At 38.4% G+C, this 16615-nt stretch overlaps 2 protein-coding genes across 2 annotated transcripts in view; both read left to right on the plus strand.

Annotated features, from left to right (window-relative positions):
• The window catches only part of LOC115826014 (E3 ubiquitin-protein ligase rnf213-alpha-like), a 31287-nt gene extending 29555 nt beyond the window's left edge, over nucleotides 1-1732 (plus strand). Inside the window, exons 65-67 of the mRNA XM_030789699.1 lie at nucleotides 74-163; nucleotides 995-1173; nucleotides 1341-1732. Coding sequence (XP_030645559.1) covers nucleotides 74-163; nucleotides 995-1173; nucleotides 1341-1494 — 423 coding nt within the window. The 3' untranslated portion in view covers nucleotides 1495-1732. The remainder of the gene's footprint in view (nucleotides 1-73; nucleotides 164-994; nucleotides 1174-1340) is intronic.
• Nucleotides 1733-7277: 5545 nt separating this feature from the next.
• Nucleotides 7278-16615, plus strand: part of LOC115826015 (E3 ubiquitin-protein ligase rnf213-alpha-like) — a 29305-nt gene continuing 19967 nt past the window's right edge. The window contains exons 1-18 of the mRNA XM_030789700.1: nucleotides 7278-7346; nucleotides 7460-7537; nucleotides 9021-9163; nucleotides 9301-9468; nucleotides 9560-9762; nucleotides 10554-10843; nucleotides 11000-11259; nucleotides 11409-11624; nucleotides 11830-12022; nucleotides 12121-12176; nucleotides 12361-12520; nucleotides 13049-13186; nucleotides 13295-13393; nucleotides 13483-13605; nucleotides 14590-14782; nucleotides 14875-15048; nucleotides 15408-15560; nucleotides 15660-16294. Of these exons, the coding sequence (XP_030645560.1) occupies nucleotides 7278-7346; nucleotides 7460-7537; nucleotides 9021-9163; nucleotides 9301-9468; nucleotides 9560-9762; nucleotides 10554-10843; nucleotides 11000-11259; nucleotides 11409-11624; nucleotides 11830-12022; nucleotides 12121-12176; nucleotides 12361-12520; nucleotides 13049-13186; nucleotides 13295-13393; nucleotides 13483-13605; nucleotides 14590-14782; nucleotides 14875-15048; nucleotides 15408-15560; nucleotides 15660-16294 (3351 nt within the window). The remainder of the gene's footprint in view (nucleotides 7347-7459; nucleotides 7538-9020; nucleotides 9164-9300; nucleotides 9469-9559; nucleotides 9763-10553; nucleotides 10844-10999; nucleotides 11260-11408; nucleotides 11625-11829; nucleotides 12023-12120; nucleotides 12177-12360; nucleotides 12521-13048; nucleotides 13187-13294; nucleotides 13394-13482; nucleotides 13606-14589; nucleotides 14783-14874; nucleotides 15049-15407; nucleotides 15561-15659; nucleotides 16295-16615) is intronic.

Below are 16615 nucleotides of genomic sequence, written 5' to 3' on the forward strand. Positions count from 1 at the left end.
AATGATTTGTGGGGGATGCAGGAAATGATGATGAATATCCAGGATGAAGAGTGCATTCTTGTTTTGGTTTTAGGCCTTGGGCAGAAGCTGTCTGAAACACTGTGTGTCTCTGTGGCAGCTACTCAGCTGCCTCAAATCAGAAACCATGCTACGGTTGAAGAGGGTAAGACACTCAACCCAACACGGCAACATCTGAGCATTGTAGACGGTGTTCACAATACATTAGCTGAAATTACCCATTTCTGTTTCTTTTTCCCCAAATGTATGACACACATTTATTTAAAACAGCAAAATCAGCCCCCCGACATATCACTTTAAGTCTGACAGGACCACATTTTCAAGTTTGATACCAAGCCATTCAACATGGATCATCAAATCAATGTTGTTCAGTGCTTAATGTGGCCCGGGTGACATTTGTGCAACTGTCCATGTAAGAGATATCACTTCATTAGTGAGACTGGGCTGCTGTCCTGCATCCATAGGCATCTCCTCACAGAGGTGTCTGAGATAGCTGTGCAGAGTTCTGAAACTACAAACTGGCTCTTTTTCTCCTTTTCACCTTCGATAGCATAAGATGACAATCATGCAACGGCACTTCACTTGAGATCATCTTAAAAATGAGCACATAGACTCGGTGCAGCTGTCCTCACAGATGTGCCATCCTCTGTTATTGATTTTTTTCAAACGCCACCTGTACAAGCGCATACATCATTTCAGGATGAAGGTTGGCTTTCTCAGATATTAAATGGGGTTCACTTTCAGCAATTAATATGAGTTAATATGATCTCAGGTACAACTTCAAATTGAGCGCTAAGGCCTGAAATGTGAACAAAACCATGTGAAGCATATCAACATTCAGTAATATTTGGTTCATATCAAGTTTCATCATTTATGTACATTGCCTTACACTGTCTAACACTGAAAACAATGCATTAGACATGCATTAGACATAGGTCAGGTATACTGACTCTGACCCTGGCTGTCTCTCCTTCAGGATCCGTTTGTGGGGATATCTCAGGAGTACAAGCAGGTTCTCAGAGAAGAGGAGAGGAAACACCTCACTGGCTTCTTCACTAAAGCCAGCGCTGACACCTTCATATTGGAGATGCACGAATTTCTACTGCTGGTTCTGAAGAACCCACATGCCACCGACACCTTTAAGCCAGACTGGAGGTGAGAGGACAGTCCAATTCTATACCCACTGCCTTTTGCTGTCATGTGTTTACTCTGTTAATTCACTGGAAGATTACTTCTGGTCTAGGCATTAAATCAATTCATCAACCATTAATTCAGTCATTAATTTAAACATTTGCTCTGCCTTTGTCCCCATTTCACACCAGCTTGAGGGACACAGTGATGTCGTACATGGAGCGCAAAGACTTAGACGTCCCACCTGATGTTGAAGAGCACTTCCCTGAGGAAATTCTCCTCTCTCAGTACATTGAGGCGTGGAAGTTCATGGTGGTCCTGAAACAGGAGAGAAATCAAAGATAAATTTGATGTCAAGCGCTTCCTTAGTGATCATTTTTACCATGCCTCCACGCAGGCATATGAAGCTGCTGCAGCCAATATTTTAGAGTGTTAATCTGGTACAAATGTTTAAAAAACAAAATCCGTGTTGTTTTACAGAGCCATGTGAAAGCGGTGCCTTTTTGTTCAAAATGCCATTGAGGAGCAATGACATGCAATATTCTGCTTGGTTTTGATATATGTTATACTGCTTTGATATCAGAATGGGAGAACTAATCAAAAAAAAAAAAAAAGTGAACTGTGACTTCCACAGCAATTCCAATGCACCTTTTAACCTGGGCAGAGCAAACAAATGTTCTTGTCCAGTCTTTATTTTCTCAATTTTTAGTGAGTTAAAGTTTTTTTTTTTCTTAGTAGGTGAAGATTTAACATTTGTTTACAATTTTTGAATCAATAATCCTACCTAGTGGTTATTCAGTTAGTGAGTGAGATATAGTATATAGTTTTAAGCATATGATCAAGTGTGGTCTCAGGGACTCAGTTGTATCAAGAAATTCAGATTCCTAGCTTTAGATTAAATATCAATCTCATCACAGTATTTAGACATTCATTGTGCCTTGATGTTGTTATTATGTATCATGAGGAATGAATCTAAACCTGTTCATATTTATCTCTCTACAGCGTTATAATTATGTTTTGAAATGAGCATTTATGAAGCTTACCACTGTAGTTCTGATCCTTTGCCTTAGCTGAATATTCCAGTGTGAATACTCTTGCACTTTTATCTCTTTTCCCATTTTTTCAGCCATGAAGGACCAAGTTTTTGCAGTTTGTAAATCAGTGGATGGTTTGCATCTCAGTAAAGAAACCATAAATTGTGTTCAATAAAACAAATATTCAGTGATGTTGGAACCTGCTTTTTGTGGAGGTATGATTGCAAAGGGTGAGAAATTGATTGACTAACCTCCTACAGAATCTCAAACTTGGATGAGGTAAAAAATCCACTGTAATTGAAGCAGAGTGAAAGGCCATGCACTAGATAATCACATAAAATAAGACAGTTCCATTAAGTGAACAGTAGAAGGACTTGTGTGTTTTCTGCCTGTCAACCTTTATGTGGACCAAGCCCCGGACTTAATTTGACACTTCATTAATTACTCTCAATAAATTGAGTGCATTGTTGGAGACCAAGGGATGAATCCAAGCTAACTAACCTAAGTGAACAAGATTAGGGTGGGACTTGTTAGTTTCAAGACAACATATTCACTCCTTATTAACTTTTTTCCCCTATGATTAAAGTTCAGAAGGCAGTCATGGTTCTGATGCTTTGAAGACCATTAAGGTTATTAATTGACCTAGCATGCCCGATTTCAATTTCTGTTGTATGTTATAATGGCAAAATAAAAGCCCTCTCTTTTTTTTCCTCTCTCCGTGTCCTGGAGTTTGTGACTAGCTAAAACCCCTTATCTTTTTGTAGATAGTAGGGATACATGATTAATGTGACAGAATTCAAAGCAAACAAAAATCTTTTTGTGTGTTTTTGCTCTTTGTATGTTTTATTGCTTCATTTAATATTGTTATTGCAAAAATATTTAGCCCAACAAAGAAGCCTTTTCAAAGATGAGACGGTATCCTTCCTCTCTTTTATATGCATTTCCATTTAATATGAATGTTCACTTCTTTGATCATTCCTAATCATTGTCAGCACTAACCACTGTCTGAGTCCTTTGGTTGTGACTACAAATATATTTTTAGCTCCCGTAAATGTGTGAAGAATCATATCATATTATGATTCAACACATCCTTGGAGACTTCTCGCACTGGAATTTTTCTTCAGTGATGAGAAATTTAATAGAGACATATATCAAGCATTATGTTAACAGTTTGTCATTATAGCACTGTAAAACTCTGTTGTTGTTTACTCATAGACTAGTAATGAGCATATTTAGCCATGAAAATGATTAACACAAAATTATATACCAGTTTTAAAATGCTTTGTATTGCATGGCTCCTCAATAGTTGTGCTTGTGAACCACAGGGTGATTTTGCTGCATATTGACACGCAGAGAAAGCCCCACCCTTTGATCTGACGTATATAAGGATTTTCAAAACTTTATTATTCATACTACTGAAAATATTGAAAAAGCTTAAAAGCAATAAAATGTTTAAAAATTCTGTTGGCATTAATAATCTTTGCCATACAGATCTTACCACAATTCCATCTTTTCTGTAGACCATATAAAAGATGTTTTCTCCCTTCTTTCAATTTCCTCAAGTTTCATGTCACGTTCAACCTGGAATGTAATGATATAACTCTTAAAACACTGTGCATAAAGAAGAACAGTAAGGAAGAGATGCTAATTCCCTAATTACATTAAACAAATTTTACTAACAATTTTTAACTGCACATGATTTCACTACTGGATTTCATCTCTGATGGTGACAGATGACTATTTCCACTGGATTAGCCTATCTTTATTTTGTTTCAGGAAATTGGGGCGTTGCGGTGAAGTTAATATCTCACCATCTCTCAACTCCTCTATTGTGAATGTGGAGCATTTATGGTGTTTTACCAAGCACTGGCTACAGATGGCAATTCTGTGAGTCTTGCAGAAAAACTCCAGAAGCTTCCTGTGTTGTTTGCAGAGCAGTTTCTCCCTGTCTTTCACAGGAGAGCACAGCATGTGCCCAGTCAGAGCTAGGCTGTCAGTGTGTGGTTTCTGGTGTATGCTGCAAAAACTGGCCAGGCAAGCAACACAGGTCTTCACAGCTGACATCTTTCTGTCCTCATCACAAATGTCACAGTCTGCCTGATCTTCATCAGCTGGTGCGCATGCTTCTGGATCAATGTAAGGAGCACTGTGTTACTGTGGAGTTCAGGCCTACTGGTGAACTTTATCCTGCAATGGGGACAAGAGAAGCTTGAACAGAATCTACCCCAATGAGTATTAATGCATGCCATGCAGAAGTTGTTATGAAAAAGAAACGCTTTATCACAATGCATCATAACAAAACAGACAGGACGAAACTGCAGCTTTCAGCAGAACTGGGTTGAATGGGGTACTGTCGACAATTCTGTGAAACATGAGAATAATTATTTAAAAGTTTACATTGCAGCTTCACTGTATTTTGAGTTCATGTTAAGGGCTGTGCATTGCAAACTAGCAAAGAGCCCTGGACAATCAGGAGTGCATTGTCGTGCTGTGTTTTTAAGATAGAGAGAGGAAGAAAGACACTGCTGTGTTTGCCCCTATATTTGTTCATGCATTTGTCCACCTGTTTTGTCACGTAGTGGTTAATTTATCCATGTCCAGTTTTTACTGTGCAACAGCTGACATCACTCAAACCTCAGTGAAAAGAAAATAAAGATCCCCATAAGAAGCGTATTGTACACTCCACAGGCTACCCTGGGGGGGGGTGTAAGTGAAAGAACCTCTTAAGTTTTTTCAATTTACAGTGCCATGGAAGGGGTACTTACTGTTTTTGATTATTTCTCATTGTGCTCCTCACATACCCTGTGATATTTCAGTTATTCTACTGCCAATGTGACATGTGACTTAGGCTGTTTTCACACTTGGTCCACTTTGCTGGTCCGAACTTGAGTGCGATTGTTTCCCCCTCCCACACGCACACTTAACATAACGTTACTACGAGGACGTATTGAGAAGTGTATATAAGGTTTCTCACAGTTTAATTTGAAATTCACTTTGACAAAACAAGAATAACAAACACCTGATATTGTTAAACTCTCCATTTTCATCTCCAAAACCATAAAAAAAATCTGAGCTTTACAGTATCTCCAGGTCTTAATGTAGCTTAATAGCTGTTCCTATGCCCCACATGAAGAAAACAAATGTATTGAAATATAAATTTAAAGTCTCAAAAATATATGTGGTATATGATGTAAATACACTGCAATATATTTGCATTGTTGTTCACATATATTTGTTTTGAAATATATTTTGAAACATTGCAAAATATGTTAAGTGTGAAATATATTCAAATTTATAACATGAAATGCAGAGAAGATAATATATATGTGGTCATGATATTTTAGCTGACTGTAACTGATGAAATTCCTTTTTCAGCTGTACATATTTCAGCTTCAGAAGCACTTTGCTTATACAGCTAAAGAAGGGCCAAAATGTTCTGTCTCAGCTTAGGAATTACTTATACCTCATCTTTCCCCACACGACAGTAGTAGAGATTTTGCTGCTGTATACTATATTACATACTACTATACTATATACTGTATATTTACGTTTAAATGACTGCAATGTCAAATGACAAATTACTGTAGCTTCCCTAGGACATTAGGTTACATTAAAACAGCACTTAGTTCAGTTATTACATTTATTGACATGCTTTGATGCACATCTTTCTGAAAATTAATTGCTGTTGAAAATGATATTGAAAATTTGCACAGTATTTATGATGCAAGTATAATACAATGGCAATGAATGTAAGGCTGCCCTGTCCGTAGCGAGTAATCTCCACCTCCCTTTCCTTATTTTTCACTGTAACTGTATGTGGTGACGTAATTTCGCCCTTAAAAGCGCGGCGAAATCGAAATTCTCTCTCTCTGGCAGTCGATCCCACCTGCATAGACAGGGACCGTCACCCTGCAGGAAGAGAAACAACCAACGACGAAGCGAGCTGTTTGTATCGAATCTCTGGCAAAACTTTTAATGTACTTCCTCTCGCACAGTTGCGACTTTCACTGCAAACCGGTTAATTATACAGTAGCCCACGCAGTCTCGAAGAGGGAGAAGGCGACCGGATCCCTTTTTCTTCCTTAAACGTCGACGAACTGTAATTAAGACTCCTTCACGGCCGACGGAGCACCGAGAATCTTCAGCTGACGAGCTGTGAAGGAAAAAGAACTGTTCTCCCTGTACCTGCGCCCCGCGCTGTTCATCGAACAACAAGAGACACACCTTCAGTCGCCACTCAAGAGCGATGTCAAGTAAGGCTGGCATCATAAGTAGTTTGATGACCCTGGCAGGAAAAGTGTCAGAATTAATGAAGTCTCTGTTTCTGATGAGCTGATTTACCAGACTGAAACTCAGATGTGACTGAGAGGAAAAAGAAACTCACCTCACTGAAACGAAAGTGAAATGAGTAAGAGCTGGGCGTTTATGTGCGCTGTCAGATGAGCGTGATTATAAAAGCTGTTCTTTTGATCATGTAACTATTACAGGAAATCCTTGAGGATGAGGTGCCAGAAGTGTGATCATGTTGTTCTGGAGAAAACTGCAGAGTCTTGCAGATACTGTAGAGGCAAGTTGCCTGCACAGGCATCAGCCAGTGTGGTTGGTAAGTGTAGTTGCCCCTTAAAAACACTAGACTCAACAAGGGTTGGGCGATTAATCCAATTTTTTTTTTTCTGTTATGGTTTTGCCTTCCAAAATAACCGCGATTATGATTTTTGCCATAATTGAGCAGCCCTACAAGGAACCCAATTAAAGTTGTAATTTTTGTTGTGGTTGCCCTAGGATAAATGTATATGTGCAGTTCTGTTTTGATTTTAGATTTCAGTAGCTAATAATCCAAAGATATGTCACATAAATGTTTGCTAAACATTTGATATGACAAACGCTATCTACAAAGCTCTCACATTAACTAGGTACAGTGTAAAGCATCAGGTGTTTTCATCACTTAATGCTTTTGAATTAGTTTGAATGGAGTAGTCTGAATGGAGATGAGAATAACATTTGTTATTGCTTTGACTTCTGTTTAAATCAGCAGAAAAATCTCAAGAGCCCACTGCACAGGGTGAGGATACCGATAGTACTGCTACTGTACTCATGGAGTGCCAGTCATCAAGTACATCTCTAAAAAGGCCAAATGATGGGAACTCCAACCCAAAGAAAAAGGTGTTTCACTCTCCAGTTACTTAAATTCACCGTTGGTGATATGTTTTTAACAAGGATTTACTGTTCCTCCAGGTTTTAATTACATTCTTATGTCTTGATATTTATTCTCTCAGAAGATGGAAAAGAAATACGAAAAAGAGAAGACAGATGGACATGAATGCTTATCTGTGATGGACATCTCGCTGAGACAGGTCAGTGTTTCCCACAGAATTAGATTCTATTTGGGGTTGGTAGCTGATCAGGGTAGTGGGGGTTGGGGGGGGTGCACGCACATCCACACTTTCTTACATTAATTGTTAAATATATACACTTTGTGTGAAGTAACTGAAAAAAGTGACTAAGTGCTTTAAGTTAACACTTTAAGTGACTGCTCCACAGCCTACTTGTTGCAAAGTTTGCACCCTTTGTTCAAACATATTATTTTATGGAGCTTTCTGAAAAAAATATTCCAATGCCCTATCATATGGGAGGGTCTCAAGACACGGTCCACTTATGGAGATCCTCAAGCGGGCAGCCTGAGGATAAAGCAAAATGAACAAACAAACAAACAACAACAACAACAACAACAACAAAGAAAAAACACACAGACTGCACTAATATAAAGAAAATGCGTTATCTAACGTCATCCACTTGCACAAGCAGTCAGTCGTGACTAGCAGTTACTGTGTGTGCAGTGTGCTAACCTCGACAACCCAGCTCTAACGTTAGCTTCCGCAATTGGCAGCATTGTGTTAAGAACACAGACAGAGTGACTTATCAGAGTTAACTCGAATGCATCAGTTTTGGACAAATTTGTGCAGAGATGTTCATGATACTAACCATTTGTGAACTCCGGATTGATTCGGCCAGCTGTCTTCTCCGCGGTAAGAACAATCCTTTGTCCAACAATAGATCATATTTTGATTTAGAGTCTGCACGGAGAGGAGGGGCTAATCACGGACGCCCCCCCCCCCCCCAACACCTAACACACCCCCCAACACTAAGACACCACCTAACAGCTCAGTAAATATGGATGAAACCTGTCTGTCTCTCGAGAAAACCAAACAAGACAAAATGGAAATAGATATATCTCAAACAAAACAGATTACACATCAGATTTCTGTGGAACCCACTCCTGTTCATAATGTGGTCAGCAACACTCCAGTCCTTGAGGAACAAATTCAGAGTACTGATCCACATCAAGACAAAGTCCAGTCCAAGAACGAGAAAGGAACAAATCACAAGCTCCAGGGGATCAACATGCCAGTGTGAATTTCAATGCTAACTGAAATGTCTTGACCAATCAGAAATCATTCATTAGCGAACAGAAAATGGTGTTTGGCTCTCAGGGTCATACTGAGGTAAAAAACATTAAAACAGATGTCTGACAATAAGAGATCTCAGCTCAGCTTATCTGCAATATCTGTAACATGTTTTGTCTGTTTATAAAATTACCATTACTAATAATTATCAGGGTTACAGACCACATTGATTAGTAGGGCACAGTGCTAAAAAACAGCTTGAATATTTCAAATTAGCTTGCAGCCCATCCAAAAGCAGGTGACTGAATGTTGTCATCAATGTTTTTTTGATTAACTTAAAAATGAACAGGTCTTACTGTCATGTTTTGTAAATATGTGTCCACAATAAGGCTAAGTGTGATGACTGTGCCAGTTTATTTGTTTTTTAACACAGAAAAACTGTGTTAACCACACCCAACAGGCCACTGATACCAAAGGAGATGATCCCTCTATGTCTGGGACTCCTGAATCCAAGAGAGACAACATGAGTGATGTTGAAACCACAAAAGAGGTCAAGGATGAGCCACCACCAAAAAGGTGCCCAAGACTCTTGCTCTCAAGCACAGTATCACACCTGGATGCCACCTGCAAAGCTTAGCCTCATCAGCTGTATGTAGTTTATCTGACTTATGACTTATCGCAACTAATCTGAAATATTTGTCTTTGTATTTCAGGCTGTCTTCAAATCAACATATTTCCCCAGGGGACAGACTCACTATTTATTTCCATGCAGTGTTGTCAAAGCACTTCAAATTTGATCCGGATGTGGACCGTGTCTTTGTTAGGGCTGGGGGTTGCATAGGTGACTGGAAGAAAGACTCAGCGGAGCTCTATGTATCACGGTGGGCTTGCACAAACGTGTCATTTTCTGTTTATTTCTGTTTGAGTGATTTTTCATTGTCAGTATTACATTGAACTGAATCTTTTTTACAGAGATTGTGGAGAGCATGGATTTCTTGTGCATGGCAAACTGATAACATCGAAGGCAAATGCAGTGTCTGTGCCCATACCTTATAAGTATGTGGTGTATAACGCCAAGGAAAAGGAGTACAAGTTTGAGTACATCTATAAACTAGACTCAGCTGGATTTACCAACAGGTGTCTTTTTGTAAAACAACGCCTGCTAAATGAGGAAGGTGAGGATGATATGTAAATTAACTTTAGTAGTATTAGGGTTGGGTGGTGTATCAACCTTTTAAGGTATATCGATATATTTTCAAATGAGATATTGGATACTGTTTATATTGATATGGTTTGAATAGGCTATTTACTTTATATATTTTTTCATTTACATGTTTGTATATTGTGCAGCTGTATATTTTCAAACAGGGTAGGCCTGTTGTTATTTTTGTTCTGTTTACATTTTTATTGTTATTTGCACAGCTGGGTGTTTTGTAAAACCTGCAGGAGAGGAAAACTTGTAATTGTACTCTATTTTAATCAGCCTGTTATTGTTGTTGAAAACAACTGAAGGAACATTCCCAGAGTTAGAACTGTTTTTATTTAATATAGGCTATTGACTTTGTTTCATTTTTCATTTACACATTTTCCAGCTGTATATTTTCAATCAGGGAAGGAAACTCTGTCATTGCATTTTATTTTGATCACACTATTTTAACGATAGTGCTTGTGACATGTCACATGTGGCTTTGGCTTACAACATTTTGCGCACCTTGTAGCAAATATTGAGCTATATATTGTGTATCGCCATTCAGCCTAGAAATACTGAGATATGACTTTTGTTCCATATCACCCAGCCCTAAGTAGTATTAACAATGAGATCTTAAGCAGCTGCCAATGTTTTTTAGATCAACATCTTATAGAAATTCTCAACACTAACTGTAATCTGGATGTTTCAATGTTGTGTTCCTCAAAAAAGTACGATATGTAGTATTTTAGGTAAATAATTTTCTTCATCCTTTTTCAGGTGAATGGCATCAGTATGATGATATCATTTGTGCAGAACCATCTAAGGACATGTTCCAAAAATTTATGTCTTTTATATGGCGTGATCAGAGAACACACATTATCCAGGGGAGAGAAATAGCTGGACAGATTATGCTGGAAAACATCTTTGATCTCTTGAGGAGCTGGAGTGACATAAACTTCAAGAATTTTCTCCACCAGCTGAAACAGTTTTATCAGGTCTATGGAAACCCATTTGTGTTTCAAGATAAACAGGAAAAATGGGTTTCTCTTAAATATGATGAAAAAGATGTAAGTAAATACTTTAGTTTGATCCTGTTATGACACTGAATACCTACAAATATTGCAAAACTGACCAAATTACCGTTATAGAGTATGTGTTGTACATCTTGGAAGATATGAAAAATTTATCCTTAAAATCTGATTACACGTAAATCTCTTCTGAAGGTGAGCAACCTCCTGAAGCAGTTCATGCTAAAGAGAGTGATTCCAGAGGTGCAGAAAAATGGTGAAGGCAAGCGTGATTTCATCAAACAGCCATTCAAGGCTGCTTTGGTCATGGTCTATGTGTGGAAACAGTACAAATTAAAGTTGGATCGTGCTGAACTCGTCAGGCTGTGCACTGCCCTCTGCTTGCCGAAACTGACTAACGAAGAGTTCTTGCCATTCTGGACAGACATTGAACAATCATTTTCATGTGTAAAAACGTGGGTATATTTATATGTATAATGTATTTAATTTTAATTTTCGGCTTTTGTTTTAAGATCCATGGATGTGCATAGGCATAGGAAAGCGCTCATGATATCTTCAGTCCCATGGTTCTTGTTTTTGACTAACGTTTTCCTTACCTTTCTAGCCTTTGTGACGCGCTGATGGATTTGATAAACACTGTGAATTCACAGGGGATGACACGATGGATTGTCGTGGTCCCATTGCTACACATCCTGAAGGGAACTTCAAAACCATTTCAGCCTGTTTCGCTGAAGTTTAACTCTAACAATTACCTGCGGTGGGCTGGCTTGCAAGGCTTGAAATTAACCAGTACAATGTCAGAGACTGAACGGGCCAGAAGGTGCGTTTATCCTGTGTGAAAATGTGTTAATAAATTCTGGTCTAACAGGCTCATGGGTTCTGGTGTTGGGGAAACATTTTTCTGAAACATTTTGACTTAATAAAGAGACTTAACAAAAATACAACACAAACAAATATGAGGTTCATTTGTTTTGATGACAAACAGTGTAAAGGTCAGCTTGTAAATATTTTTTGTTCAATTTAAGGTCAATGCTAAACCTCATGAAATCTAATGGACATTTGGTGGAAGTGGACAGACTGTTATCTCGTTCCTGGATGTACATCTTGACCATAAATGAGTTGGTGGAATGCAGCACCATCATCCCAGTGGACCTTTTAGACCTTCTGCTCGTCTTCACTCTGAAATCTCCAGCTGAGGTTTCTTATAGCAGTTGCTCTGTGAGTGTTATGCAGTATACTCGGATCAATGATGCCTTTCTAGACTCAGTGATGTAGGCTAAAGTATGCTATGTTTTTCTGTGTTTTATTTCTCATAGGGAGTGTCCGATACAATTTCTCATATTCAAACCTGTCTGCTTGAACAAAAATTCAGGTATTTTTGGTCTGATTAATGAACATCCTTTTGGAATGTATGCGTTTTTATTATATTCATGTATTGGTTTCTACAATTTAAAATGTCACTGAAAGGCTTAATTTCTAAAATGATTTGTAAAATATAAAATGAGTTGACACTTGAAACAGTCACTGCTATTGCCATTTGGATTACATCTTTGTAGATGTGCAGATGAAGAGTATGGAAGTGAATGCTTGGCAGCAGTAGTAAGACTTCTGGAGAAGATCTGCAAAGGAGTGAAAAACTCCTCTCCGAGCTTTTCAGATATCCCTGTTGCATGCATGAACCTGGTCATTTTGATTTTGGAGTTTGCCCATCAGCAGGTGTGTTGAAGTAGACCTCAGTAGACAACATTCTTTTCATGTAATGTCCCGCAAAAACAGTTATGTAATATCATTTCTATTGATAAATTATGCTTTTGAATAACTCTGTTTTCATGGGTTTTAAAGTAAAATATTTTGAGAAAAATGCAGAATATGTGTATAGAACCAAGATGACCTCATGAGTCATTCAAGTGGAATCAGTCATCTCTGAGTAATATCAGAATCACCTCTATGGATACCCCTATATCAGCTTCTTGCTCACTCAACCTCAAATTCCTTATTTCTTTGAGTTTGTTTGTCTGTTTAGTCCATAAAACTCATCCCCACAACAAATAGACGTAACGCTTTTGAAATCAAAACGTTGCAGTTAAAACTGCTGTTGTGTGTTTGATTTTATGCAGAATGACCCATGAATGAAATGACATTGCTTCACTTGGACTTATGATATTACAGCATTAATGTTATTTTTCAGTACTTTCATTTTAGTAGCATTTTTTTTAATGTGATCTAACTTGCAAGGCCACCCAGGGAGGCATCCTACCTGTGAAGACTTTAGAGCTTCTCACTGATGCGAAAGAAATTGTCAGGGCCTGGATTAGTCAAACATTCAGAAGGCGACTGCTGACCAGTGATTACTTAACTGTCAGTTTCACATCAGAGATTGAGGTGAGGATAAAATCAGAGAATGGTAACGCTTTCACTGTGGTCCAATATTTTTGAACATGTCAACCCTCAGTTTATTAACATTAGGCATATATTTTGCATGCCTTTTAGATGTGGAATAACATAATCTCTCTCAGTTTTGAGAGTGATGAATTCACAAAGGAGTGGAGACAGACTTTTACCAGAGATTTTGAGGGGAAATTTCAGAAGGTATGATCTTCTTGGAGCAATATTAACCAAATCTATTGTAATTACTTGTACTGAAGTTTGCATTAAACAGCAGATTTTTTTTTCTCTAGGAGACTCCCTTAGATCAAATTGCTGCCTATTGTTCAAAGATTGAGGAGCTGTCAGACTCTCACAAACATGTGGCCGGAAGTATAGAAAAGTGTGCTCTTCAGGCTGTTACCTCAATGTGCCAGGTATTGCACTTTTTTTTTTTAAAGTACAGCTTTATTGTGCTCGTGTATGAGCAGACGACAGCCCTGTTTTTTTTTATGACAAACAGAAAACATTCAGTGAACTGTGAGAATGCACTGGTCTACAATTTCAGTTCAACATACTCTTACTTACTATTCTTACTTAAAAATTCAGCCCATCCCATCTTTTCCATATCTGTCTCCTCTCCTCTCCTCCCATTGCTGTCGATTTGTGCTAGTACACTTTTACAAATTATTCTAGATTGTTAGTAAAATCATCTTACTTATAAAGCTTGAGACCACAAAGCTCCATATGCCTTCAGGTCATAATTGATGTATTATGACCACTAGTTATAACTAATTTTCACATCCAAGTTGTTCCTAAGTAGTTCAGTTAAAATACTCATGTTGTAGCAACTGATAACCTAACTGTCTTTCAATTTGACAGACATCATCTATCAAGTGCTAGAATTTGCCATCAGTGAAAATAAACAGGCTCATTTCAGCAGACAATAGTATTACATGTATAGGGTGACTGCACATCAGCTAGTTAGCAGAAACCTTGTGATCCAGCAAGCATGTTGTTGTTTATGTTTGTGAGGTGGCTGTTAAAGAGATTTTGTTGGCAAGTTACTGAAATTGTAACAGAAACTAAAAATCTTAAACAGTCATTCATAAATGGATTAACACTTTCATAAACAGTAATTTATTTGGCGTCTAGCCATCGAATATGCCTTATGATGTACACTAGTCACCGATCACTTCAGTGATCCTTCATCTCAGGTTCTCAACAGTGCCCTCAATTTTACAGCAGTGACTTGCTTGCTTTGCATTATCCCCTGCATAGATCTTGTTATCATGTCTGAAAAATAGTAACATACATGCAAGTGGCTGTAACAACAAAATGAATTTGGTAATGCATAACAATATCTCATAATGCCTATTATTCCTTATATTTTTATATCCTCTCCAATATGTTTCTAACAGACTAAAACTGAGGGGACGATTTTTGATAGAATAAAGCAAATTGGAATAAACTGGAAGTTTGGAAAGCTTGTGTCAACCGTCATACAGAAGACCTGGCCAAAGAATGACTATGGACATTACCAGGATGAACAAGAGGTAGTCGTACAGCATCTACTCAGCTGGACAGCAGGAAAAGAGATCTTTCAGCTGCTTGGTAATTTTCTTTGTCTTGAAGGTGCTGCCAAAATATTATGATCAGGCTTGTAGTTTCCATCAAATCTTTACAAACTATTCCTCATTCTTTAGATACTGAAAACAAGCTGATTGAACAACTCTCGGATGAAGCCAGGAAAAGAATGGCTGTCGCAGCTTCGTCATTCACCACTATCACTGAGCAACTAATCAGAGGAAACATAAAGCTAATGCGTCTCAGTCACATTCTTGAAAAGAAGGAAGCTTTCTGTGAACTAATGATGATGGGTGAGAGGATTATTTTCTTATTTTTGGCTTATGGCTTGTGACTGATTTAGATTGCCTTACTCTCTAACCTAAAGTCAGTCATTTTAGGGCAGCTTGGGGTGAATCTTAGATTGGTGCTATGATTGAGGTTTAGGGGGTTGTATTGCAGAGATCAGTCAATCCAGGTGAGCACCATAGGTAGACTCATCTCTCTCTGACCCTCAAAAAAATTAAGTGCTGGTGATTCCAGTTTTAGAGGTTTGAGTCTGGTTTGTGATGAATCTCTCACATAAGCAGCTAACAGAACTATGCTGCTTCTATTTTGTGGTGAATCTCTCACATAAGCAGCTAACAGAAATATGCTGCTTCTATTTATGCAGAATGTCTTTGCTCAAATGAGTGTTGTAAAGACACTTCTTCTATGAAGAGGCTTCTTCGATGGAGACAGGAGGAAGTTAAAGCCATACAACATGAGAAAGCCCTTGTGAAGGTCCTGCTCACAATGTGTGACATACTACAGGAGCATGTGCAAGGTATGTTTGTCTGACAGATTGTGAGTGAGTTCAGCCTTCATATTGGTCATGTTATGTTACAATGCTTTGAAAATACACTAAATCTAATCTTTTTTACAGTTGATCTTGCACGGTTGAAAGAAAAAAAACGTATTAACATTGAGCATATAAACCTGGATGACTTAATGCAGGTTCATGCAATGGACGAACTCTCCCCTCCAATGGCTGGTGTCGTCACATACTTTGAACTTGATGAGGATATTAAATCCATGGCAGAAGTTCTGCACACTTTTAACGGGAGTTGTATTTTCAAGATGTGTTGGGAAAATCAGGCTAAGGAATTGGTCCAACGAAGCAATGATCATCATGAATCAGAAGTAGAGGAGGAAGAAGAACCTGAACAAAATGTTGGTGTGATTGCCACACCTGACATAGTACATGACATTTTTCAATCATGTAAAGAGAGGTACAAAGAGATCTATGCAAGCCTTAGAAATGGTAACATTAAGCTTGGAGATGTCGATGTCATATTCAAAGATTACAAGGGCAAATATGTGGACCTTGCTGAGGAAATTGCAATAATGTGCAAACTGGATCCTTCCGATGATAGACGTTGGATCCAGAGAAAGGTCCAACAAATTGAACAGTACCATGAGCTCCATTTGGCTGTTGAGTCTGCTCAGGTGGTCATGAAGGTCAAGGAGACCCTGGGCCTCCAAGGAGATTTCAAGGCTCTGGAGAGGCTGCTTGAAGTTGTAAGTGAAGTTATTAATGTTTTTTGCATTTATTTGCATGTTTTTAATGCTGTTTCTCCCAATGTGGAATTGCTAATTCCCTGTACTATCATAAATCACTGCAGTGGTATGACCACCACATCTGCGCAAGAGTGTGAGGACTAGTGCATACATCTTCCAAAACTTAAGAACTCAGACACTGCTTCTTTTCCTCTGCTCAGTTTACAAGCTTCTCCATGGCAGCATAGTGCATGTTCAGGCCTACACTATTTTCCCTAGGTTGACCTGTGAATTTGCAGGCACCCCACTGGTACTAGGAGTCGGCACTTAGTGAAATACACT

This window comes from Chanos chanos, chromosome 13 (genome assembly GCF_902362185.1).
Source record: "Chanos chanos chromosome 13, fChaCha1.1, whole genome shotgun sequence".
Taxonomy (NCBI): domain Eukaryota; kingdom Metazoa; phylum Chordata; class Actinopteri; order Gonorynchiformes; family Chanidae; genus Chanos; species Chanos chanos.